Source organism: Lithobates pipiens, unplaced genomic scaffold, assembly GCF_037356315.1.
Source record: "Lithobates pipiens isolate NorthernLeopardFrog02 unplaced genomic scaffold, aLitPip1_a1.2 Scaffold_18, whole genome shotgun sequence".
Lineage (NCBI taxonomy): Eukaryota > Metazoa > Chordata > Amphibia > Anura > Ranidae > Lithobates > Lithobates pipiens.
Window position 1 is genome coordinate 308,862,768 of NW_027507758.1, and position 27,988 is coordinate 308,890,755.

At 42.7% G+C, this 27,988-nt stretch overlaps 1 protein-coding gene across 1 annotated transcript in view; it reads left to right on the forward strand.

The window, feature by feature from the left end:
* The window catches only part of FAXC (failed axon connections homolog, metaxin like GST domain containing), a 51,367-nt gene that overhangs the window by 3,413 nt on the left and 19,966 nt on the right, over positions 1–27,988 (forward strand). The window contains exons 2-3 of the mRNA XM_077487205.1: positions 15,646–15,781; positions 26,176–26,372. Coding sequence (XP_077343331.1) covers positions 15,646–15,781; positions 26,176–26,372 — 333 coding nt within the window. The remainder of the gene's footprint in view (positions 1–15,645; positions 15,782–26,175; positions 26,373–27,988) is intronic.

Here is a 27,988-nt window from a genome sequence, read left to right on the forward strand (position 1 = left end):
GGTCCGCCCCCGGCTCCCGCATCATTGGATTTGATTGACAGGGGCAGGAGCCAATGGCTGCGCTGCTATCAATCTATCCAGTTAGGACCCGAAACACCAGCTGGAGCAGTGTGCTTGTCCCTGGTGCAGGAATGATCAGGCTCAGGTAAGTAAAAGGGGGGCTGGTGGACTACAAGAGGTTTTCCACCTCAGTGCATAGAATGCATTGAGGTGAGAAAACCACAAGGGTTTACAACCCCTTTAACTTTTTACAGTGAGATGGCATGCAATGGGGGAGATTTACTAACACCGGAGCACTCAGAATCTGGTGCAGCTGTGAAATGGTAGCCAATAAACTTCTAACTTCATCTTGTTCAATTAAAGTTTTTTTTTTTTTTTATCTTAATGCATTATGTGCATTAAGATAAAAAGCCTTCTGTGTGCAGCAGCCCTCCAACACTTACCGGAGCCCCATCTAGATGCAGCAATGTGCACGAGTGCCGCATCCGCCTGGTTGGCTGAGACACAGCAGAGGTGCCATGGGCTCTCACTGCTGTCAGTCAAAATCAGTTAGCCAATCAGCTGCTTGCTGTGGGGGCACTTGACAGGTGGGAGGGGCCAGGAGCTTCAGTGAGGGACCCGAAAAAAGGAGGATACGGGCTGCTCTGTACAAAACCATTACACAGCGCAGGTAAGTATAACGTTTGTCATTCTTAAAAAAAAAAAAAAAAAAAAGAGACCTTAGTATCACATTAACCACTTGCCGCCTGCCCACCATCAAATGACGGCAGGACGGTGCGGCTCTCGTTCTGGGTGGACCTCATATGATGGCGCACCCTAACGGCCACTCCTGTGTGCCCACGGGGACACAGTGCGGTGTTCGCAGGTGCGCCGCTTTGCTAGGACATGGTGCGACCCCGATCTGTGTAAAGAGCCACTGACGCGGCTCTTTAATCATGTGATCGGCTGTGTCCAATCACAGCCGGTTACATGTAAACAAGGAAGTGCCAGTAATCGGCTCTCTTCGCCTCACACTGACAGAGTGTGCGGCGAGGCGAGCCGATCAGAGGCATTTCCTCACAGGGGACAGTGAGAGATGTAATCAGCGCACTGTCAATGACCTGATTACATTAGAGCGCCACCAGTGCCAGCAACCCATGCTAACCAGCACCCACCAGTGCCAACAATCAGTGCCCACCACAGCCAGAAATCCGTGCCCATTAGTGATGCCAGTCAGTGCTGGCTTTCAGTGCCGCCTATCAGTGATGCTCATCAGTGCCACCCATTAATGTCCAGTGCCCATTAGTGCCGCCTATCAGTGCCCACCAGTGCCATCTATCAGGGCCTGTCAGTGCCTCCTCATAAGTGCAGCCTATTAGTGCCCATCAGTGCTGCCTCATCAGCGCACATCAGTGAAGGAGAAAAATTACTTATTTACAAAATTTACTGACAGAAACTAAAAAAAACTTTTTTCTTCTCAACATTTTTTAATTTTTTTTAAAATATTTTTTAATAAAAAAAATACAAATCTCAGCAGTGATTAAATACCACCAAAATAAAACTATTTGTGTGAAGAAAATATTTAAAATTTCATATGGTTACAGTGTTGTATGATCGCGCAATTATCATTCAAAGTGTAACAGCGCTGAAAGCAGAAGCATTTCTTTGCAGGAAGGGGGTGAAAGTGCCCAGTAGATAAGTGGTTAAAGGGGTTGTAAACATTCTATGCATTAAGATGAAAAACCTTGTGTAGTGCTGCAGCTCCCCGAGCCCCCCCCCCCCCATTTTACTTACCTGACCCCGATCTTTCTCCAGCTGGGAATGAGCAATTCAGCTCTAGCTGGTGTCTTGTGTCCTGATTGGATAGATTGCTATCAATCAAATCCAATGACGTAGGCATCGGGGGGGCGGGGCCGAGTCCTGCTTTATGTGTGAATACACGCAAAAGTGGGACTTGGGAGCTGCCAGCATGAGTGTCCACCAAAGAGAGCGCTTCTCCAACATGGACACCCAATGCGGGGAGGAGCTACCAGCTCTGCCGGAGGACTCCAGAAGAGGTAGAACGGGGCCACGCTGTGCAAAACCAACTGTACAGTGAAGGTAAGGATGACATGTTTGTTATTTTAAAAAAAAAACAACGAGGGTTTATAACCCGTTTTAACGGAATTAATTGCGCAGCCGTCCAACGTTGTACCCAAACAAAATTGTCGCCTTTTTCCCACAAATAGAGCTTTCTTTTGGTGGTATTTGATCACCTCTGCGGTTTTTATTTTTTGAGCTATAAGCAAAAAAAGAGCAAGATTTAAAAAAAATATATATATTTTTTACATCTTGCTGTAATAAATAGCCCCAATTTTTTTTTTTTTTTTTTTAAAAGCAAATTTTTTCCTCAATTTGGGCCGATATGTATTCTTCTACATATTTTTTGGTAATAAAAATTGCAAAAAGCATATATTGATTGCGCAAAGGTTATAGCGTCTACAAAATAGGGGATAGATTTATGGCACTATTATTATTATTATTTTTTTTTTTATTAGTAAAGGCGGCGACCTGTGATTTTTATTGGGGCTGCAACATTATGGCGGACACATGGGACACTTTTGACACATTTTTGGGTCGCTTGACAATTATACAGCTATCAGTGCTATAAAAATGCACGGATTACTGTATACATGTCACTGGCAGAGAAGGGGTTAACAATAGGGGGCGATTAACTGTGTTCCCTAGTGTGTGTTTCTAACTGTGGGGGAGGGGACTGATGATAGGAGATGAGAGATCATGGTTCCCAGGTTGTAGGAACTCACAATCTCTCTCTCCTCTCCTCACAGAACTGGCATGTTTGATGTTTACACACACACACACACACACACACACACACATATATATATCCCTATTCTGCCTCTCATGCCTGCGATCGCTTGTGGCCGGCGGTCATCGCAACTGCTGGTCACAAGCATCGGCAGCCCGCTGGGCAGCCGGAGTGTGTGCACCTGCTATCCCGCTTAAAGGGACCCACGTACAGCTACGACGGTTCCCGTGATCGTGCTAACCTGCTGCAGTATAATGATGGCTGCTGGTCAGCAAGCGGTTAAGCTTTGACAATGAAACCTGGAAGCTGATTGGTTGCTTTGCCAAGCTGCACCAGATTTTGCACGCTCCAGTTTTATTAAATCTTCCCCAATGTCTCTTCTGCAATAAAATGCACATTTTCCTGCCTGTTTGCAATCCTGACATCATCCCACACTGGCCAATCAAGGTGACGGAATACTGGCACCCAGAAGGAACTGGGGAATGCAGGCGGGTGCAGGCATTGGACCATTGGAAGAGAGGTACGTATTTTTGGCTCTTTTTGTTCAGGCTTTCCAATCAGGTCTGCCTGTCAGTTTTTTCAGGTGGACCTAATCGCAAACTCCATGCAGATCTCTAGGCAGGTGGATGTAAATGAACTAACCTCCAAGTCTTTCCAGATTCTAGATAGATCAGAGGTAGCCTGATGTAACTAAAAACGGGTTTGTTTACATCCGGTCGCAAAAAGGGCCTGTTGTCAGATGTGGACATCAACTGAATGTGCACAGATCTCATAAAACTGACATCCTTTTCATTCTGCTCCAACTCATTAACATTGAATAGGAAAAGGTAAGAGTTAAAATTTCTGCTTCTGTTTGTGGCTGCATTTGGGATCATTTCCTCCCCCTGTGCTGACTGTACAAGAAATGGAGTGGTGGGATTGTGGAGAATAGGGCGCTCTGGATAACAAGGAGACTTTAACAAACCGTACATCACTGGCTCCTGAAATGTGATTAATGCACCACAGCAGCACTTCAGAAGAGGGAAGCACACTATGGGAAAAACAAAGCAGAGAAGAAAGCGCTTCTAAGTGCAGTAATAAAACACTTTAATGACAAGGGGTTAAAAACACTTAAAAGATGGAAGTAAAAAACAGGCATATCAATTAATCCATGATGTCCAGCGAGATGCCTCCTGGGAGTAAATACAGCTGCAGTGGAAGTTCTCAGCCGATCAGCAGTGGTAAACACTGTGTCTCTGATCCAAGATGGAGAGCCGTGCTGTCAGGACCAGCATGGAATCCAGGCAACCGGAAGTGGCGTCAGAGTGGGTGAAAGTGACTCTGACGTCACTTCCGGTTGCCTGGATTTCATGTGGGGGCTGTTGTTACCAGGGAACATACTGTCAGAAATGGTAACTCTTTCTCTAAAATGTAAAAAAAAAAAAAAATGTGCTCTAGTTTTTGTCTGTGCCCACATTTGAGAAATTTCCCGTAACTTCCTGTCCTGACAGGAAACAATGTGACATCTCCGTAATCGGTATACACACAGCACTAAAATCCTGATGCCTTCCCCATTATATTCAAAACAAAATAAAAATATTTGTGGATGGTGCTGGGCTTTAAAAAAAAATCTTCTCACCACACCTAGCAATTTGTCATACTGGCCATTAACCACTTGACCTCCGGAAGGTTTTACTCACTTCATGACAGGGGAATTTTTTGCCATTTAACACTGCGCTACTCTGTCATGCAACACTGTACTCAAATTAAATTTTATATAATTTTTTCACACAAATAGAGTTTTTTTTGGTGGTATTTGATCACCACTGGGTTTTTTATTGTTCATATATAAACAAAAAAAACCACAATATTTTCTACTTTATGTTATAAATCATATTAAGTTTTTTTCATACAATTACATAAAAATGTATTCTGCTTTCTGCTACATATCTTTGGTTAAATAAATCCCACACCTAACACTGCGATTACTTGGACACTATACTATTGGAAACAGTAGTATAGTTCTGATCATAATCAAAAGACTGCTCTGTGCAGACACTACACTTAGTAATCATAGTTCGCAACTGTCCCTGATTTGGAAAAAAGTCCCTCTGTAACCCTTTCCTCATTTGTCCCTAATTTTGGTCTCATCTATATAGTTGTATATAAAATGCCCTATTTAGCTTTCAAAAAGTGTTTCCCAGTGCTAAACCTTTCATACAGTTTCTAGATTTCAGCATTGCATATATTTCAAAATCCAGTATAAAGAAATAGTAGTGGTAAAAAAAAAAAAAGCACTTGTGACCGGCGCACGACGATGAACGTCGGCAGAATGGCATGGACAGGCATATGGGCATACAGGTACCTCCCTTTAAGAATGCCGCCATGCCATCGCGTGCGCACCGGTCGAGAGCCCCGTGAGTCCGGTCGCGGGTCCCATGGAATCGTCGTGGGGATACCCGCAATTGTCTCACGGGGAGGCTGAACGGGGATTGCTGTATAACTGACAATGGTGTCAAAAATGTCCGATGTGTCCACCATAATGTCGCAGTCACAATAAAAATGGCTGATTGCCGCCTTTACTAGTAAAAAAAAAAAATTATAAATAAAAATGCCATAAAACTATCCCCTATTTTGTAAACGCTATAAATTTTGCGCAAACCAATCAATAATGGCTTATTGCGTTTTTTTTTTTTTTTTTAACCAAAAATATGTAGAAGAATTCATATCGGCCTAAACTGAGGAAAAAAAATCTTTTTTTTAATATATTTTTGGGGGATATTTATTATAGCAACAATTTAAAAAAAAAAGCATTAATTTTTTTTTCAAAATTGTTGCTCTTTTTTTGTTTATAGCGTAAAAAATAAAAACCGCAGGGGTGATCAAATGCCACCAAAAGAAAGCTCTATTTGTGGGGAAAAAAAGGACATCAAAGTTGTTTGGGGACCCACGTTGCAGAACTGCGCAATTGTCAGTTAAAACGACGCAGTGCCAAATGGAAAAAAGTGGTCTGGTCTTAAGCCAGCAAAATGGTCCAGCCTGAAAGTGGTTAGCTAATATATATTTTTTTATAATTCTCCTTTAAGGGGGTGTGCTGGCTGTGTGTCCTATGCCTACATACTTTTGCTTATAGGTGTCCCTTGTTCCTATTGTAAAAAGTTGGGAGGTATGCTAGTAATGGCGGTGATCAGTGACATATATTGTGACTGTGATATTGTGGCGGCAATCTGATGTTAAATGACACTGGCTGGGAGGGACACTGACTGACGTCGCTAGTGACACTAACAGTGATCCATGATATTAATGTATACTGTCACTGTACTAATGACACTGGCTGGGTGACAGGGCAATCATGAGGGTTAACTGTGGAAAGCAATCAAGGGGTTAGATGGGCCTAACAAGTGTATGCAAGAGTATATGTGCTGCTTGTCCTCACACAGAATCTTGTCGGCTTCTTTCCCTGAAGGTAAATAGCTCAGGAAGAAACCGGGCAGATTCTGTGTGTTCTGTTTACACACAGAGGTCTGTGCTGTGATTGGCTGCAGCCAATCAGCAGGTATACTGCCAAAATCATTGGCTGTAACCTGATGACAGACTTGTGTTGTGACCATTCACATCACAGACTAGCAGGGGGCCCACACAGCATGCCTGAAAACCAGGAAATAAGCCATGACATAGCTTAGCCTAGCCTTAGGCTGCCACCCGCCCACAGAATATTAACTGTTAGTGGGTGGCAAGTGCAAGTGGTCAAACTTTGTGGAATATTGGAACAATGGAAAAAATAATAGAAGGTGTATGTAAATCCAAACCTTTTTTTTTTTTAAATAAATTTTGGATTGAAAAGGACAGTGGAGGTCAACTTTCATAACCCAAAGGCCGTACATAATATTCAGTGTATTGTAGCAGAAAGTGGTCACAGACCATGGAGATGCCTAAAGCCCAATTCCAGGCAAATAAAAATGATCTTTTGCAGTACGCTTGCACTGCAAGTGTTTATAACTTCTTTGTCCAGGGGAGAGGTGAAAAAATATATTTCTTACCTGATCATCCTCTCCCCCGGGTGGTTCTCCCCCATGATCCGGTGGTGGACTGTCCCTTGACATCCTCAGGTCCAGTGCAGGGTTTTAGACTCTGCTCTTGTCTTGATGAGTTCAGGACGCTGAACTTCCTCTATCAGAACACAGTACAGTGGAACCTTGGATTACGAGCATAATCTGTTCCAGGAGAATTGTAATCCAAAGCACTCCCATATCAAAGCGAGTTTCCCCATAGAAGTCAATGGAAACAAAGATAATTTGTTCCGCATTGACTTCTATTTCATGCAATACTGCATGTGGTCAGAGGTGGGGAGGGGGCACCGGAGAGCCTTGGAATTACTAAGGAACAGCTCAGCTGAACTTGAAAAGGCTCGGAAACTGAGTATTTCCAAGTATTTCCGAACCACTCCCGAGTGTCACCAGCACCCCGCACCTCTGGCCAAATGCAGTACTGCACACCTCATTAGCTTGAATTCTGCTCGCTTTGCGAGAAAACTCTCGCAAACCGAGTCAGGATTTAAAAAAAAAAGTTGCTCGCCTTTCAAAACGCTCATTAACCGCATTACTCGTTAACCAAGGTTCCACTGTAGTTCAGTGGGGGAGATCACTGCACTAACATCGCATAGTACACCAAGCTCCTCAGTTTTTTTTGTTCAGCCCGCTGGGTTGAACGAAAAAAAACTAATAGTGTGAACTAGGTTTTAGACTAAGTTATGCATCTATGTTTTGACCTTGGCTACAGGTAATTACACCAATTATCAGATCTACCATTATTTTAATCATTGTGGAGCTTAAGAAAAACCGTTTTTGCTGAGTCTCAGAGTTTCTGATTCAGTTCATTGGTAATTATGGAGGCTTTTCTTAAAGCAATACTAAACTCAAAACCAAAAATTGAATACATTGCAGTTTACCAGTCATCACATGTGGTTGCTGCATTCGTTTTTCTTTTTTTTAGGCTTTTTTTCTGATGATCAGGCAAGTAACAATCCTCCTGTATTAGGGTGCCTACACTCTGGATGAAGGAGCAACAGAGACACCTTTGGACAACACCATTGTAAGTCTAGTTGGAGGGGAATGTTATATGGACTAGCAGATTTAGATACACTAACAAACTGAAGCCAAACTCCAGTTAACACTTTTTAAGCAGTTACAGCAACTGTTTCTTTGCCTTTTGGGATAAAGGTTTTACATAAATAAATAAAAGCTGATCATTGTAAGCACCCTGTCTTTGTTAAATGGTTCGTCTCAACCCTCTAACTACTACAGCTGCAGGATAGCTTGTTCTGTTGAAAATCAACAGACTTACTGGATGGATTACTAGGTGAAAATAAAAAAAGAAAACCTAGAAAGGGAAGGTAAGGCAGTCATCACATCTAAGAATAGGTAAGCTACAATATAATAAATGTTTGCTTTTGGGTTTAATAACACTTTAAGCTACAAATTTATTAAAGCGTATCTAAACACAAATAAAATGTTATATATTGCAGCTTTCCAAGCCTTAGACACGGTGGCCGCATTAGTATTTTTTTTTTCCTGTCTTTTTATCCTTTATTTTCAACTGGTGATATTGCCCCTCTCCTCACCTCCCTCTCCTAGGGTGACAACACGCAGTCACCACTGTATCTATGGAGGAGCAGCAATAGGCTGCTTGCCTGGAAAAAAAATGGACTTCGGAAATATGACAAAATCTTTATTGTAGTGGCCCACAAATTAAAGCATATCCAGCACAGCGATCACCAAGAGATAAAATCGTTAACGCGTTTCACGCAGATAACAGTGTTAAGGTGTTAAGGTGTTATGTTCAAGCGCTGTTATCTGCGTGAAGCGCATTAACATTTTTATCTGGTGCTCGCTGTGCTTTATATGTTTTTATTTGTTGATCACTACAATAAAGGTTTTGGCATTTTTCCAGAGTGTGCAGCCATTTATCCATTTTTCCTTGATCTTGGAGGCGAGCCGGCAGGCACCTCTACTTTGGAAGAAACACTAAACTTGCACCCCTCACACCTTGAGTGGTGTTTCCTCATCATTGGACTAGGCTGCTTGCATATAATATATGTGTAGTTCACAAAAGGTAGCTTGGAAAGCTTATAACATTGTACTGAAAATAGAAAACGAATGCACCCTATGCTAATACTCCACTAATGTGTTATTAGCATTTAAAACATTCACCAATGCAAAGACCAAGATGGTCAGGACAGAAGGGAAAATAATAGCGCGTGTCACGCCTATATCCGCGCCTTTCTACAGACACAACATTTTCTTTGTGGGACTCGTTGGGTAGGGGTACCAGGGAGGACAGACAGAAAATGCCTCTCATGCTGCCAGCTTACTGCATTTGGATTAGGAAGCATTCAGCAGAGCCAATTGAAATAAGTATACAGGCACTTTTTTGTACCAGCGCCTGACCTTACAGGCAACTAGGTACGGCGCCAACAACTGGTTGTTGAGGTCCACCCCTCCCATATTAAGGTTATATTTGTGGACACAGAGGTGTTTCTCCACAACACCATTCACCGTAGGAATTTGGACCGTCGTGCCTGTGTGAAGGGAGGATGGAACAAAAACATTCCGATTAGCCCTCTACTCCACAGAGAGCAAATTATTACACTTCAAGCAGGCTCTCTCCCCCAGCCTAAGATGGGAATCTACAAGCCACTGGAGTAAGCCCCAGCAATTAGATCGCATGGTGCCACATGCGCCAATTCCGTGATCTAAAAAGTGGCACGTTTGTGTAATAATTGTCCACATACAGGTGGTACCCCTTTCCGAATAAGGGTGACACCAAGTCCCACACAATATTACCAGCGCTCCCTATGTAATCTGGGCAGTTCTCCGGCTCTACGTAACTATCTCTTCCCTCATAAACCATAAAACTATTAAACTATGTATAGCCTGTGGCCCTGTTACAGAGCTTATACATCTTGACCCCATATCTGGTACGCTTGCTGGGAAGATACTGTTTGAAAGACAAGCGAACAGAAAACGTAAATCAGGGACTCATCAATGCCGACAACTTGATGGGGAGTAAACAAGCCTGCAAACTGTTGGTTGAAGTGGTTTACGAGGGGCCGACTTTTGTAGAGTCGATCGTATCCAGGGTCCCCCCCGAAGATGACAGAGTTCATTGTCATTGAAGTGCATGAACTGCAAGATCTGCTCGTATCATGTCCTGGTCATGGAGGCAGAGAACACTGACATATGGTGAATTGGGTCAGTGGACCAATATGACCGCAACTCACTCTTTTTAGTTATGCCCATGAGAAGGGATAGGCGCAGAAAGGTCTTAAATTTGGAAACCGTAATAGGTTTCCAATCTCTGGCAAGGGTCAAATGGGGATTAACAGCAATGAATTGACCAGCATACAAATTGCTTTGGTCCACAATAGATCTATAGAGATCTTCCGTGAAAACCAACGAATAAAAATCAAGTGACGTAAAATCAACTGTTTCCACCTGAAATCCGGGTTGGCCAGTGAATGGGGGAAGTACGGGTGCTGGAGAAGTGGTGGACTCACAATTAAGATTTGCAAATGCAGCAGGAAGGGCACTATGGGCTTGACAAGCCTGTGTTTGTTTTCTTGGTGGCTGCGGGACACTAGTTGTGCTAGCCACCTCACCAGCTTGGACTCCACTTATGGGACTCGGCACATCACCACATGTTACTGCAGTGCTGGTTTGACTACTACCAGGGTGTACTAGGCTGCTGGTGCTTGCCAGTTCACCAGAAGGATGAGCGGCACTAGTACTGGCTTTCTGCTCCATACGAGAGCCCTGTGTTTTTTGCACCTCATAGACAGATAAAAGAGCGAGGTCAGGTACGCCTGACCTTGGCAGGGACCACAACTCCGTCATCAGAGATATCTGTCAGGATGGCACTGCTGTCAGCAGGATCGTATTCTGAGCCTGAATCTGACAGATGGGTGACTTCTTCTTCACTATCTGTCACACTCAGATAGTGAAGACCTCTTCACTAGTGTACCTTCGATTTGACATTTTGGTCTATAAATTTACTGGTACACAAGTGAGACTCGCAGGAAAAAGAATCTAACGAATCCGACCGCTGTGGGGTGTGATCGCCCGTCCCCCCCCACACACACACACGGGGAGGGAGGGACGTACAGGTATGCCCATTTGCCCACATGCGCCATTCTGCCGAAGTACCACGGCGTGCGGCAGTCGGGAACTGATTAAGAACTATATTAATACCTAGGAAGGTATCAGTAAGCCTTCATTATGTAAAAAAATTACCTGTTGAGATAGAGTGAGACATGACTGGAGCATGGCAAAGGCTGTAAACTGGACAATTTCCCTTAATGGACACACTACTGATGTCTCAAGGGAGGGTTGCCTCTGACAGGGGGGCCCAGGGCAATTGTCCCTTTTGCACCCTTCTAAACTGAGCTTTGAGGGATTGCAGCACTTGTGACTGGGGGCAGCAGACTAAGTGTAGCAATAGGAGAATGAAAAGCAAGCTATGTAAATAGCAACTCACAGAAGTAAAGGGTCAAGAGCCTCATAACATCCCGAGTGGGGTTCAGCTGTCACTGGAGCCTATGGATGTGGATGGGAACCCTGGAGATCACTGGGAGACCACAAGATGACTGATGGTGGGGAGCATGTGGCTCAGGAAATGATGTCACATACGTGAGCTTGGTTACGCATTTCGAGGTGTGGCTGCTCTCCAGAGTTCCCATCCACATCCATAGGCCCCAGTGACAGCTGAACCCCTCTCAGCTCTCCTACATCTAGACGATTAATGGACAATCTGACTCACGTGAAGTCGAAGACCCACATGTTATAAGGCTCTGAACCTTTTACTTATTGTATGTGAGTTTCTATTTATATAACTTATATATAAATGATATATACATTATATAGCTTTTCATTCACCTATTGCTAAACTTAGTCTGCTGCCCCTGGTGGTATCTACTTTGCATTACAGTCACAGGTGCTGCAACCCCTCCAGAAGCTGACCCTGAATGACGTTTCTACATGTATATGCCTGACATGACTACATTGTCTTGTAAGTTGCCAATTGTTGTGTGAATAAATAAGTTTTTATTCTGATACACTCAGATGTGCCCTCAGCTATCCTTATGGAAAAAATGTGTGCCTAATAAATATACAGAGTAAAGGTACCACATGAGCAATGTGGCTGGTTTTACAAATATACACAGTAGGCATGTGCAAACTATCTGCCAACTTGATATGATTTTTAGCTGTGTTTATAACTGACTTGGGCTGACCATAGAAGAGTATTTATTTTTTTTTTCATTGAAAGAAAATGACTCCATTCCCTATCCACACACTTGATGTGGATGGGAAAATCTTTCCCCCTGAGCTATTGTATTCTGACAGTGACGAAACTTCTCCACCGCCAGAATACACTGGCCAGCGCCACTGCCTATAGCCAGTGACGCCGATCAAGAGAAAAGTTTACAACAAGCTGGTTGGACCCAAGTCCATTTATAGATTACCTACCTTGTATACAACCGGCCTGCGCATATATGGATCAAAATTTCCCTGCTGAACCAGACACATTTTAATCCATTTTTTTGGCTGGCTTAAAGGTTTTTTTTTTTTTACATAAGTGCATTCTCTGCATAAAGGACACATGTCCTCTGCAGGGCCAGATTAAGAACATCATGGTCCTGGTGCTGAGGATTTTGGTGGGGCCTTTTATAAACAATAAATAAATAAAAATGCAAACTATTTTTTGTTATAACAAATTAATTAAAGGAGAGGGGTGTGGAGGGTATGACGGTGGGCACTATGTATAAGAGAGAAGTGTGGAGAGTATGACAGTGGGCACTATATATAGGAGAGGAGGATGAAGTCATCTGGGAAGGAAAAATGTAAAGGTTTGTGGAAGGATGTTTAGGGACTGCGTAGTGGTTAAGCGGGTCATACATGGGTTGAAATTACACCAATTAAGCAGAGACCAGCCATAGTGGATCTATGTATGGGCTAGCTGGTTTTACACAAGTCAACCTATTAACTAACTTGAGTACAACCAGCCTGTCAGGTTTTCCCCAAAACAATCAGTGCTGCCAGCTATAGTTAGCAACACTAATCATTGTATTCACTGGCAGAACACAATAACACTGTGGGAGTGATTGCCCCATTCACAGGTCAGCAGGTAAGAGGGTGTGTGGGGACAGGCTGGGGAGAGATACTAGTCAGTCCCTGTGTAGGCACTGGTTAGTATCAGAGCCAGATACACACAGGTTACATACGCCACTATCATTAGAGCGAGAGCAATAATTCTAGCACTAGACCTCCTCTGTAACTAAACATTTAACCTGTAAAAAAATTTAAAGCATCGCTTAGTACACAACAAGTAATTGCACTAACTTTAGCGTTTTTTTTTATGAATGAAAGTTTATTTTAAAAAAAAAAGGTTTGAAAAATTGCTGCGCAAATATTGTGTAACATAAAAAGTTGCAAAGACCACCATTTTATTCCATAGGGTGTCTGCTAAAACAATATATAATGCTTGGGGGTTCTGAGTAATTTTCTAGCAAAAAAGATGATGATTTTTACATGTAGGAGAGAAGTCTCAGAATGGGCCTGGGTGGCAAGGGGTTTATTATCATAAGTAATATACAAATAATTATTATAAGCACTGTGAGTTCATCCTCTCAGTGTTCCGGCTTGTATTTATACTGCCGCTCTGTATGTAGCTTCTGACAGGCTGTGCAAGTAGCCCCGTATCTCCGGAACCATAGATGATAGCAGCCCAATATTTTAACCAGTGCTGGAGTGAGTCTTTAGCTACCTACCCGCCCCCCCCCCCCAAATGTGGGGTCTCTGTGACTCCTGATCGCCGAGCTACAATCCTTGAAGTCAATCTTCTTTTTTTTTTTTTGGGCAAATGGGCCTATCTTGAGAAAGGGGCCTGGAGCTGCAGCTCCAATAGCCCCTATGTTAATCCGGCCCTGGTCCTCTGCCCTCCTAATCTCCAAATTTCTTTTTGATTTGACTTCCTGTTAAAGGGTGGCTACATTTGTTCTCCATGGTCCCACTGTATGTAGGAACATAGCCACCTCTCTTGCTTGCTGCTGAGATGGACTATGGGATTTGAAGTGTGCGTAGAGCAATGCACATGACCAAAATGAAGGTGCACTGATCGGGGAAGTGAGGGGGAAAGGAGAGGATCGGGAGCTCACGGAGGATGTTACATGGAAGCAGAAACAGTAAAAAATTATTTAATGAAAATTGGAATACAGCAGTGGAGGTATCTAGACTATATTTAGAGAATAAGGATATTATTTAGTGTTACTTTAAGTCTATCAGCTTACATGGATATTGTTTTTTTTTTGTTTTTTGTTTTGGTAAAAAGGCATTTTTATGTTGAACAGATTTAACCACTTCAGACCGGACCATTTTGCTGGTCAAAGACCAGACCACTTTTTGCGATTCGCCACTGCGTCGCTTTAACTGACAATTGCGCGGTCATGCGACGTGGCTCCCAAACAAAATTGGCGTCCTTTTTCCCACAAATAGAGCTTTCCTTTGGTGGTATTTGATCCCCTCTGTGGTTTTTATTTTTTGTGCTATAAACAAAAATAGAGCGACAATTTTTTAAAAAAAGCATTTTTTACTTTTTGTTATAATAAATATCCCCCAAAAATATATATTAAACATTTTTTTCCCTCAGTTTAGGCCGATACGTATTCTTCTACATATAAATAAGCGATTATTGATTGGTTTGCGCAAAAGTTATAGCGTTTACAAAATAGGGGATAGTTTTATGGCATTTTTATTAATAATTTATTAATAATTTTTTTTACTAGTAATGGCGGCGATCAGCGATTTTTATTGTGACTGCGACACTATGGCAGACACATCGGACATTTTTGACACATTTTTGGGACCATTGTCACTTATACAGCAATCACTGCTGCAATATAAATGCAGTGATTCCTGTGTAAATGACACTGGCAGTGAAAGGGTTAACCAATGGGTGGCAGTGTAGGGGTTAAGTGTTCCTAGGGGTGTGTTACTAACTGTGGGGGGGCTGGGCTTTCATTTAGTGAACACTGATCTCTGCTCCAATCACATGAAGCAGAGATCAGCGTCACAAGTTGCTAGGCAGAACGGGGAAATGCTGTTTACAACGGCATTTCTCCGTTCAGCTGCCCCGTGAGACGATCATGGGTATGCCCGCGGCGATCGAGTCTGCAGGACCCGCGACCGGACTCAGGGGGTCCCGACCGGCACGCGAGCGCGCCGCCGGCGGCGCGCTCGCGATGGCAGGGCGGCATTAAACATTGGACGTACCTGTACACCACTATGCCTGCCCGTGCCATTCTGCCGACATACATCGGCGTGCGCCGGTCGGGAACCGGTTAAGATAATGTTTGATTCTATCATAAATAAAATAACATAGTGACATAGTTACATAGTCAGGTTGAAAAAAGACACAAGTCCATCTAGTTCAACCATAAAAAATAAATAAAATAAAAAATATCATACAATCCTATACCCACAGTTGATCCAGTGGAAGGCGAAAAAAATTCACCATCTTTAATTTAAAAAGACGGAGAGATTTACTAAAACTGGTGCACACAGAATCTGGTGCAGCTTTACATAGAATCCAATCAGCTTTCAGGTTTTATTGTCAAAGCTTAATTGAACAAGCTGAAGTTAGACTCTGATTGGTTACCATACACTCCTGCGCCAGATTCTGTTTGCTCCAGTTTTAGTAAGTCTCCCTTACAGTTGCAGCTTTAAAATATCAGCTTTATTTAATTTAATTTCTGACATGTAAAATGTGAAGATTAATAATGTAATAATTAATACTATTACATATTATGCGTCTGTTTTTGTTTGCAGGAAAGAGCAAGAAGTTGATTCCAAAGATGCCATTATTTTACACCAGTTTTCACGGCCTAACAATGGTGTTCCTAGTTTATCTCCATTCTGTCTGAAAATGGAAACTTACCTAAGAATGGCTGACTTACCATATCAGGTAAATTGCAAAGCTAATGTAATGTGTCCTTAACTTAAGATTGCTTGCTTTTTATACATATGTTATAGTTAGATATAAACTGCACAAGCAGCTAAAGACCACTAAGTAATAATCATTATAGAAACAAAGGGGTGTATCTTCTTCCCCCACTCCTTGACACAATCTAAAACAAAAAGCCTTAGTCTCCTGGCCACATCATTCATTCACAGTGTTTCTGTGAAAACTACAAGTCCTGACAACATTTGTGGCTGTCAGCTTGTAGTTCTCAATGAACTACCAGGGTACTGTTGAGCGCTCTAGTCGTTCATTGAGTCATTGTGTAACTGCCTGCATATTGGAGGTATGGGCAGCAGGGGCAACCCGTCCATTAAAGGTGCACAGGTGCCGCCCTCTCCTTCCATCGTCGCCTCCCCTATCCATGCATTTGGCCCCTTTCAGGACATTGGTGCATGAATTCCAAGGGGGAGAGCCTGTTTTTTTTGAAGCACTGATTAGAGCCAGAGGCTCTAATAGGCTTCAATATAGAGATAAAATAGAGAGTGTGCTCTCAGTCCACTCAGGTGTGTTACAATAGTGAATAAATATTCGTTGTGGTGTAACACTGATCATCCTCCCGGCCAATCAGGAAGCAGGTTTTGACACAGATCACCTGATTGGCTGAAAGGATAGGCGATCCTATTGGAAGCCTAGGAGGAAGAGGGGAGGAGCTGGAAGCCACCATGGAGGAGAGGACTCTGAGCCAAACCGCGGCACCACGCTGCCTTCCACCTGCCACGATGGGGTAAGTGCCGGACCGACCAGCAAACGGCAGGGGGAAGGGAGGGGTGGTTGTTTGCATCTAAAAAAGATGCAAATCATAATCCCTATTCAAAACTTAAGGCATTAAAGCGTCAAGAAGGGCAATCCATTTTACTTCAGTCTGTTTCATTTTACTTCCCATTGTTTTAATTTTAACTCTCTTTTGAAAGTGTTACTAAACCCAGGACCCTGCATTCAATTTATCTGGTCTCCCACAGTACACAGAACATGGAAATGCAGTTATTTTATTAAATATAAACTGCTAAATACCTTTTCTCATCAGCAGTATATACAGTATCTCACAAAAGTGAGTACACCCCTCACATTTTCGTAAATATTTATCTTTTCATGTGACAACACTGAAGAAATGACACTTTGCTACAATGTAAAGTAGTGAGTGTACAGCTTGTATAACAGTGTAAAATTGCTGTCCCCTCAAAATAACTAAACACACAGCCATTAATGTCTAAAGTGCTGGCAACAAAAGTGGGTACACCCCCAAGTGAAAATGTCCAAATTGGGCCCAATTAGCCATTTTCCCTCCACGGTGTCATGTGACTCGTTAGTGTTACAAGGTCTCAGGTGTGAATGGGGAACAGGTGTGTTAAATTTGTTGTTATCGCTCTCACGCTCTCATACTGGTCACTGGAGGTTCAACATGGTACTTCATGGCAAAGAAAGTAATTGTTGCTCTATATAAAGATGGCCTAGGCTATAAGAAGATTGCCAAGACCCTGAAACTGAGCTGCAGCACAGTGGCCAAGACCATACAGAGATTTAACAGGACAGGTTCCACTCAGAACAAGCCTCACCATGGTCGACCAAAGAAGTTTAGTATACATGCTCAGCATCATATCCAGAGGTTGTCTTTGGGAAATAGACATATAAACCTAAGTGGACTCAATATTTCATCAATTCACAAGGAAATATTGAGTGTAGCTAATGCTGATACTATTTTTCAGCAGCTGCACTTTTGTCTTTCTGTTGGCATTAGATTTAATTGAGATATATGAATACTGTGCAAAAAATTGTCTTCTCCATGCACACTGTGCCCACTTGACTCTAAATCTGCTCACCTTGGGAGATAAAACTCCTAGGCTGCAGGAGGTCTATAACATGCTTGTTGATAAAAAGAATTGAACTTCACCACTCCTCCATGTCCGCAGCATTACCGGCATGGAAGGGCTATAATAACCACATCTTTTTTTTTTTTTTTTTTTTTTTTACAGTGTGTCACGGAGAAGAGAAAAAAAAATCATAGTGTTCAGTGTAAACGTCAAACAACACTTCACATACATAGGTTGTACAAACCACTCACATGTGATGTACACATAGTGTGACCCCAAATAATAACTGTACAAACCCACCAAAACAACTTCCTACATGCTCCTTGCAGTGCTGTTCTCTTAGAAATAGCGGTCTAGCAGTAAGGAGAAGAGCACTACAAGGAGCATGTGGGAAGTTGTTTTGCAGGACATTTTGGCAATTTGGCACAGTTATTTTTTCAGGTCACCATTTTTCTACATCACATGTGAGTGATCTGTATGTATGTGAAGTGTTGTTTGAAGTTAACAGTGAGCACTATGATATTTTTTTTCTCTGAGTAACACTGTATAAAAGTATGATGTGGCGATTATTACCCTTTCAAGACGGTACTGCTGTGGGTGTGGAGGATTAGTTGAAGCTTTATCCTTTTATCAACAAGCGTATTATGAACCTCCTGCAATCTAAGAAGTTATGTACTTAGGTGAGTTGGTTTGGAGTCAAGTGGGCAGAGTGTACATGGAGAAGACAATTTTTTAGGGAGCATGTTTATAGATTATTGTGCTGAAGATTGCAGTATTGCCATTTTATATATTTTGAACTATGGTTTGAGCTGACTGAGACTGAGTATTATGAAGTCATCTATACTGTCCATATACAAAATGATTATGTTGTGATACATATAATCCCCATAAGTACTTCTATCAGTACTTCTATTGATGGGGATTATATGTACTACAATTTAATCACTTTGATGGGAACAGGATTATATGTACCACAACATTATCTTATGACACAGCTCTTTCTTCATGGTCCTAATATCCACTATAACTAATTTGGCAGAACATTTAAGCAATATACTGGAATTGTATAAAGAAATGCAATTATGAGGCACAGATCTCATAATTATACAATCACTAGGTATTGGTATGTTATATATGCAGGCTCCTATAGTTTATGAGCCATATTTATATACTGCCATAGCACATTGATATACTGGGTTCATTTTGTCACCTAGAGTTGAGAGATAGACATTAGAAAAGGCATTGGCCAGTATTTTACCCATAAACTTTGAGCATTACTGGTTAGCCCATTATGAAACCAGAATGTATTGGCCTCTCAATTCTACTGGGTACCCTACACAAGTCCTGCTATAAAAAAAATATGATAAATATACAGATCAGATCAATTTATAAGAGCGTTTTTTACCGGTATGTTTGTATGTATGTCCATTTACAGTGCCCTGCAAGACAGAAGAACCAGACTGGTGCCCTAATGTATGCTTTTACTATTGTTAAATTATATAACTAGGTCTGCCTGTGGCTTAAAGGTGAGGGAGTAGCAGAAAACTGATCTCACTTAGGTCAGTCACATTTCTTCTCTTGTTACGCATGTTCCCTGTTAGCACTTAAGCTTTGGAGCTCAACTGATTGTCTCTGTGTGCTGCTTCTCCTTCTTCCAGTCTGGGCTTTGTTGAATGAGGAAGCCAAAGCTAAATTTACCCTTTAAAAATTAAAAGTACTCAGAACTTGCTCCATGCACACTAACATTTTAAGCTAAAAAAAAAAAAAAAAAAAACGCTGGTAATAGCTTTTTGTAGTAGCATTTTAGGAGCGTTAGCCATTTATTAGCATTTTTACAGTTCCTGTAAAAAAAAAAAAAAAGGGAAAAAACGCTCAAAAATGCTATTAGTAGCATTTAGGAGTATCTGGCAGTGTTTAAGAGCATTTCTGCTGGAAAAACGCTCCAAGAAACTCTACAAAAACAATTGTTTTTTCTGCTCCTAAACGTTGAAGCTCAAAAATGCTAATAACCTAAAGTAGTGTATTGAGATGCCTGCCTTTACATGCACATGAACTTTAATGGCATCCCAGTCTTATGCCGCGTACACACGGTCGGAGAATCCATCGGAATGCGTCTTATCGGACCGTGACGTCAGATAATCCGACTGTGTGTGGTATGCATCAGACTGATTCCGTCCGAATCTCCGTCAGACCCAATTTTCCAACATGTTGGAAATATTTCCCGACCAACTGGGCCGGTCGGACGTAATCCGATCATGTGTCGAGAATTTTGATCGGACCAAGTGCCACGCATGCTCAGATCAAATTCCTACATCAAAGCTATTGGCTACTAGCCTGAATCTAGTCCCATCGTAACAAAATTACGTCATCACGTTCTGAAAGATTGGATTTTTCGACAACTTAGTCGGACCGTGTGTATGCAACAGTTTCGGGCAAAATCCGACGGATTTGGTTGACGAAATCTCTGGCCGTGTGTACAGGGGCTTAGTCTGTAGGGTTCAGTATTGAGTTGGTCCACCCTTTGCAGCTAAAACAGCTTCAACTCTGGCTGACTCCGCTCGAATTCATCCCAAAACGGGTTCTATTGGGTTGAGGTCAAGACTCCGTGCAGGCTAATCAAGTCCCTTCACCCCAAATTTGCTCATCCATGTCTTTATGGACCTTGCTTTGTGCACTTGTTCAACTCATTTGCTGGAGGGGGGGATTATGATGTGGGGTTGTTTTTCATGGTTTGGGCTTGACCCCTTAGTTCCAGTGAAGGGGACTCTTAAGGTGTCAGCATACCAAGACATTTTGGACAATTTCATGCTCCCAACTTTGTGCGAACAGTTTGGGGATGGCCCCTTCCTGTTCCAACATGACTGCACACCAGTGCACAAAGCAAGGTCCATAAAGAGATGAATGAGTGAGTTTGGGGTAGAGGAACTTGACTGGCATACACAAAGTCCTGACCTCAACCCAATAGAACACCTTTATGAATGAATTCGAGTGGAGACTGCGAGTAAGGGCCTTCTCATCTAACATCAGTGCCTAACATAACAAATGTGCTTCTGGAAGAATGGTCAAACATTCCCATAAAACACTTCTAAACCTTGTGGACAACTTTTCCAGAACAGTTGAAGCAGTTGTAGCTGGAAAGGATGGGCCAACTCAATATTGAACACTACAAACTAAGACTGGGATGCCGTTAAAGTTCATGGGCCCAATATTTTTGGTAATATAGTGTAAGTACCTGAGATAAATAAATAAGGAATGCCAGTATTTAAATACTGAGCAGATACACATAGGGAAGCAAGCAGGAATCAGACCTGAAGCCAGTAGGAGCTTGAGGGACAGGTTTATAGACCTGTACCTAGAAGTACTATTATTAGACATTCGTTTATCTTTGAATGAAAATTGTCCTTAAAATTGCATGCAAAATGGATAAACAGGGTAATGTACGTGGCTTATATACAGATTACTTTTGCTTTTAGAGACACATACTCTTCATCTTACTCTGAAAATCATCTTCTTTAAGCTCTTCTAAAGGTACCATAAAGATAAAAATAGGTGTATTCTCTGAACATCTTTGATTTAAAGAACTCTAGGAAATATAGGATGATATGTACCAAACAGCTGGACACCAACATCTAAAATTATATTGGCATCCAGACTGTGTTATTTCCATATATCAAATAAATCTATGAAAACAACAAGAGAGTAGCTAATGGACTTTCTGATGCATCTGTGCCCATGAATAATAAATGATGCAGTGATACAAAGCACAAGATTGCTGTGGGTAAGAAGATTATATTTTTTTTTAGGGAATTCTTATATCATTTTACATGGTTTTGAATGCAAAGCTGACATTAGAGCTAGGTACCACACCATAAGCCTCAATTACCTGATAATATATGTATACACAGTTCTACAAATAATGCAGATGCCAAGATGTTTTTGAGCTTAGCAGTGGAATGTGATATTTTTACCAATTTATTTTAAACAGCTCCATTGGAACTGAAGGGTATACTGTGGCAGCTCTTGCAATGACATGCTAGCATGCACAGCATAAGCATTAGTATAAATGTTGTGCAGCATCAGGGTAACCAGATGGCACTGGTTTCTGTGGACAGTGCCCAATTTTAGGGGGCCGTTCCCCAGAGATAACATCCCCTTTTTCGTCCCCGGTTAAAAGAATTTGCACCCGATTTCTTTTTAACTTTAATAATGGTGTCCCTGGCTCGGGTAGCTGGGGGGCAGTCTGCCTAAGCAACATTTCTGTGATTGGCATGGAGCAGGAGGAGGGAGGGGAGGGGTGTGTCTGCTACTGGCTGTGTCTGGGGTTATTGATGATGTCACATGCTGATATCACAAGGCCTACTCGGTCCCTCCCCTCTTGGCTTGTGTAGACTTTTTTGCAGTAGATAAGGCTATAGATTAATTTCTGTCTTTGCTATCACTGGGGATTAGGGGAGGGAACTCGCCAGCAAATTATGGACTGAGGACATCCCTTTTGTTGGGGGGGTAACACTGTGCTTTGGTTACTTTTGGCTTTCTTCACTCTACTACTTCTCTGCTTGTTATGCACTCAGTGGCGGAATTATAGGGGTCGCCAAGATCGCCATGGCGACTGGGCCCCTTGCTGCGGGGGGGCCCAAGGGCCCCTGCACTCTTCGATTGGAGGGAAGGCTGAGAGGAGCTCCCCGATCATCAGCCGAACTGAAATCGGCTCTGTGCGGGAGCTCCTCACATTAGGCTTAGTAGTGAGTGCTCTTTGTCTCCCCCTAGAGTGCAGTACCCGGCAGGAAAAGCCAGGAAGGTAAATGTCTGCCGTTTTTTTTTAATAAGACTATCTACTGTATTTTTGTTTGTATGTGTGTGTGTGTGTGTGTGTGTGAGCATGTTTGTATGAGTGAACATGCTTGTATGTATGTGTGTGTGTGATTCGAGACAAAGAGCACACACTGTGCTTTCACTACTAAGCCTAATGTGAGGAGCTCCCGCACAGAGCCGATTTCAGTTCGGCTGATGATCGGGGAGCTCCTCTCAGCCTTCCCTCCTATCGAAGAGTGCAGGGGGCCCTTGGGCCCCGCCGCAGCAAGGGGCCCGGTCGCCATGGCTATCTTGGCGACCCCTATAATTCCGCCACTGTATAGAAGGGTGGATTGGAGGCTGGGGGGGCACAGCTGTTAAATGCCTAGGACCTTGCTTAGTTTTAATTCAGCTCTAGTCAGCCAGTGCCTTCCTGACCCAGCGCCAGTGCTAAAGACTTTGTAGTATGTATTGTCACCAAATCCCCCCCCCAAAAAAGAAACTTGGAATTCACTGATAGGTTTGAGACCAGCAAAAGAGGGTGGGGTTTCTGGTGTGTTGCTGCTTCTTTAATGAGGAACAGGCATGTAAATCTGCTCAGTTGATAGAAATTTTACTTCTCTTCCTGATTCATCAAAAACTAAAAAATAAAATTGGGGTTCGATTTTAAATGATTACAAAATATAGGCCTAATGTCATCAAATTAGCTTATTAAAGAGAATATATAAAGCAGTAACACCACCTTTCTGTTGGTATGGCTGTATAAATATGACCAGCGCCTAATTCATGAATGCTTTGCACCAGCTTCAGTGCAAGTTCTGACACATGCACCAGATTCAAGTTGTTTTTACTAGCGCCACTTTTAAAATCTGTCACTGTGACTACAACAGATTGTAAAGGAATTACTGCCAGTTTGCAGTAGCTTGAGTAGCAAACTGACAGTAATTAAGACCAACTCAAAGGTGGGGGTGGGGGGTGTGGGTATTGTGTGTTCATGACTTTAAAATTATAATGAAATAGAAAAAAAAATAGTAAAATAGTTTCAATGTGTTTTATATTTACATTATTGGTTAGGATGAAGCCCAGTCTTGTTCCAGCAGCCAAAGAGTCAAGTCACAGTGGATGGAGCCTGATGGGGAATTCCGAGGAACTAGTTCTCCATCAAGTCTACCTTGTCTTTCATTGAGAGTTGATGGCAGTGGGCAGAGTCCAAAGTTGCAATTCATACCAATAGCGGCTTTGAAATCTGTTCACTGCCATCCACTGTCAACCACAGGCAAGGCAGCCCTGATGGAGAACTAGACTCAGAGTTCCCTTCTGGCTGTGCCCACCCACCAACTAAAAATCACGGCTGCTGTACCTGTTGAGTAGACAGAGTCTGATGGGGGAATTCTGAGACTGGTTCCCCATCAGGTCCTTGCCTGTGATTGAAAGCACACTGCACTCGGTAGATTCCAAAGCGGCTATTGGACAGAACTAGTCTCTTGGTTCAACATCAGGCTCCATACACCTCTAGCTCAAAGCTCCTTGGCCAGGCACCTGTCAGTGTGATGGGTGCAGTGGCAGGGGATGGCAGAAGGGAGTGCACTAAAAAAGGAATATCCAGTGTCAACACGCCTTTCTCAGTGTAGACATGGACAGATTTACATACAGTGGCAGCTGGTGCTCAAAATATTTTGGGGGGGCGCAAACAAACTGTCAATTGCAGCCACTGTGCCCATCAAATGCAGCCACTGTGCCCATCAAATGCAGCCACTGTGCCCATCAAATGCAGCCACTGTGCCCATTAAGCGCAGCCACTGTGCCCATCAAACGCAGCCACTGTGCCATCAAATGCAGCCACTGTACCCATAAATTGCCACCACTGTGCAATCAAACACAGCTACTGTACCCATCAATTGCTGCCACTGTGCCCATCGATTGACGCTACTGTGCCCCATAAATTGCTGGCAGTGTGCCTCATGAGTTGCCGCTACTTTGCCCCATCAATTGCTGCCAGTGTGCCCATCAATTGCTGTTACTGTGCCCCATCAAATGCGGCCAGTGTGCATTGCCCGGGAGTCGGGACTTACCTGTCTCTCAGCGGGTCACGGTGGCGTCCTCCACGTCCACGCTCCTCGATGTCTCCGGTCCTCTCTATCAAGTGTCCAATCACAGCGCCTGTTGTTTCAGCCAGGTGACAGGTAACCAGACCCGAGCGCCTGATTGACTGAGAGGCGGGTCAGTGTTCCTAACACAACACTGAGTAAACAGCGAATGCACAGCATTGCGCCCGCTGTTTACCATTTTGGAAGCCTATTAAAGCCTACGGCTCTAATCAGGCGCTTCCAAAAAAACACCTCGGAGCTGTGCATGGTAGCCAATCAGCTTTTAACTTCAGCTTGTTCAATTAAGCTTTGCCAATAAAACCTGGAAGCTGTTTAGTGCCTATGCAGAGCTGCACCACATTTTGCACTCTCCAGTTTTAGTAAATAACCCCCATTGGCAGGGCCGCCATCAGGGGGTACAGGCATTACACATGTAAGGGGCCCGCATGTCCCTAAGGGCCCGGCCGTCACCCCCCTGATAATCCATACCCCTCCCCCATTATCAGCTGCTGGAGAGAGGAGAAGAGAACTTGTAGAGATCACACTTTTTCAACACCGTCAGTGCACTCTGCTCATCCATTCCCTTTGGAGGCAGAGCCTGATGGTTGCTGCAGGATTTTCTCGGACTGTGATTGGGCAGGACAGGGACAGGAGGAGCGGCCAGCTAGTTGACAGTGCACATGGACACAAACACCAATAACAGATTGTAACAGAGTGCAGCATGGAGGGTAAGTCTGAAATATTTAATGTGTGCTGCTGACTGTGCCGCCTGTGCTGCCTGTACATTTGTACATTTCAGTGGGACTTTATTTATCTCCTTCTACTTCTAGTTACATTTTAGAGAGCTATGTAACTCTCATCCCAATCCACAGTCATCCTCATCCATTTTCACAATGCAACTCTATCATCTTCATCTGCACCCAGCATCTACTCCATCCCTCCAGTCTCCACAACGCACGTATCCAGACCCACGCCGAGCACCATCCATCCCTCCAGTCTCCACAACACACCCATCCCCACCCACGCCAAGCGCCATCCATTTTGCATCAGCGTCAATGTGTGTTTAGCCACTTTAGCGTTTAACAGCCTTTATCTTCCCTCATTTATTTTCCACTCCCAAATTTTTACAGCTTAAAAACGATTGATGTGGCTTAACGCTGTATGGCGCTTTAACACACGTTTAGCTGTGCCAGCGGTTTAACAGCTGTAACGCTGCCTCTCCAGAACGCGCTGGCCCGGGGTTTTTCTTTTTACAGCTTGAAAACGCCTATGCCACTTACAGTTCCTAAAAGCCTATGTGTGCATTGACACATAGAATAACATGGAGAGGCATTTTAAGCTGTAAAAAAACAAAACGCCTGATGCTCCTAAAAGCGGCAGGAAAAACGCCCTGTGAGTGTAAGGCCTAATTTTTTTCTATTGCAGACTGATCTGTAAGCTCCTTCTACTGTAAAAACACAAAACTACATAAACAAGCTAGATATAATATTCCGTTATAAAACCTAATAGCAGTTATCAAGAGGCCCATAAGTTAAAAGCCATGTCAGCACATTTCCTGATGCAGTTGTAAAGTCTCTTTCCAGAACTTAGACATTACTTTGTCTGAATGTTCATAGAAGTTACAATCAATTTTTCTTTGTGCGTATTTTAGAACTACTTTGATGGGAAGCTGTCACCTCAGGGGAAAATGCCTTGGATAGAATATAACCACACAAGAGTGTCTGGCACCGAGTTCATTATCGACTTTTTGGAGGAGAAACTTGGAGTAAACCTGAACAAAAACCTCAACCCTCATGAAAGAGCCATTTCTAGAGCAGTCACCAAAATGGTGGAGGAACATTTCTACTGGTGAGTTTTACATTCATGGAACATACCACATTGAAATGCTATACTCACACTAATAATTATGACTAATTATTTTTGCTGAACCTAATCTAAGAAGTTAGCTTGCGCATAATGAAATGCAATTTTTTTTTTACTGAATTTTTTATTGAAGAGTTAACATACATGACAACTGCAGTCATTTTAGAACATTATCTTTGTATGGCACAGATACAGAAATGCATAAACTATAATTGATGATTTTAGCTTACATAGTTACATAGTTAGTCTGGTTGAACTGAATTTTCTAAGCCTGTAGACTTTAATTTACACATTAGCCACATACTGGGAACTGTGTGAAATGCTTTGCATAATCCAAGTACACTACATCCACAGCCACTTCTTGTTTAAGTTTTTGCTTACCTCCTCATAAAAAGAGATCAGAGTTGTTTGACAACTTTGGTCTTTTGTGAATCCATGCTGACTGTTGCTTAAAATAATATTTTCTTGCCAAAATTCTTCCATATGGTATATGGATCTCTATGATTAAGCCCAATGGCAGGGCGAAACATGTCAGAGGGGTGTAGTCAGGAGGAGCTTAGGCTGAAGCTTTATGTATAATGTCTTCTATGTGGTAGTTCAAAATCCCCCATTATTAACACTGTCCCAGCCCTTGCGACCCTTTTGGTCTGTGCAAGGAGCTGAGTCTCCACCTCCTCATTAACACTGGGTGGCCTGTAACAAACACCAATATTTACCTTTTGAAGTATGCATATCCATATGAAGTTCTACTCCTAATGCTTCAGCACCATCACACTCTCCATCCATAAGGTCCTCTTTGAGATCACTTCTCACATAGAAACACACACCTTTACATTTTACCCTGTCTCTACAAATATTAATAATCCAATCATGTGAATAATGAAGCCAAGATTAAAAAAATAAATAAAACTAAATCATAGTTCTTTTCATGCACCAAAACTTCCAGCTCACCTATTTTGCTTGGCAGACTTTTGGCATTAGTGAACAAGCCTTTTAATTCATTGTCGTATTTTGGATTAGTGTTTTCCCTTTTTTTTGTTTTTGTTTTTTTGTAGTATGAATAGTACTATAACTTCCAATGGCTGTTTAGAACATGGGAACCCTCTTATCACCAGGCACAGCTCTCCCTCCATCTTTCCCTATTCCACCCACCCTTAGGTGGTGACTCCTGACTGACCTATCTACCCCACTATATTATAATTCACCCTCCCCACTCAGTCCTAGTTGAAATACTCCCCCAGCTTTCCCATAAAGCTCTCTCCCAGCACAGCATACCCCCTTCTGTATAGGTGCAAACCATCTTTAGTATATAGATTGTACCCCAATGAAAAGTCAGCCCAGTGCTCTAGAAACCCAAATCCTTTTCTCTTACACCAGGTCTCTAGCCGTGCATTTAGTTCTCTAAGCTCCCAATGTCTTTCCCATTTTGTGTATGGCACAGGCAATATTCCAGAATAACCTTGAAGATCTTTCCTTTCAACTTGCAGCCTTGTTCTTTAAATTGATTCTTAACTACTTAAGCTCTACATATTTCCAAAGAGTGCAGGGTTAATCACAAATAATCATAAAGGGTAAATGCTGCCGTAGCCCCCCGCCAGTGC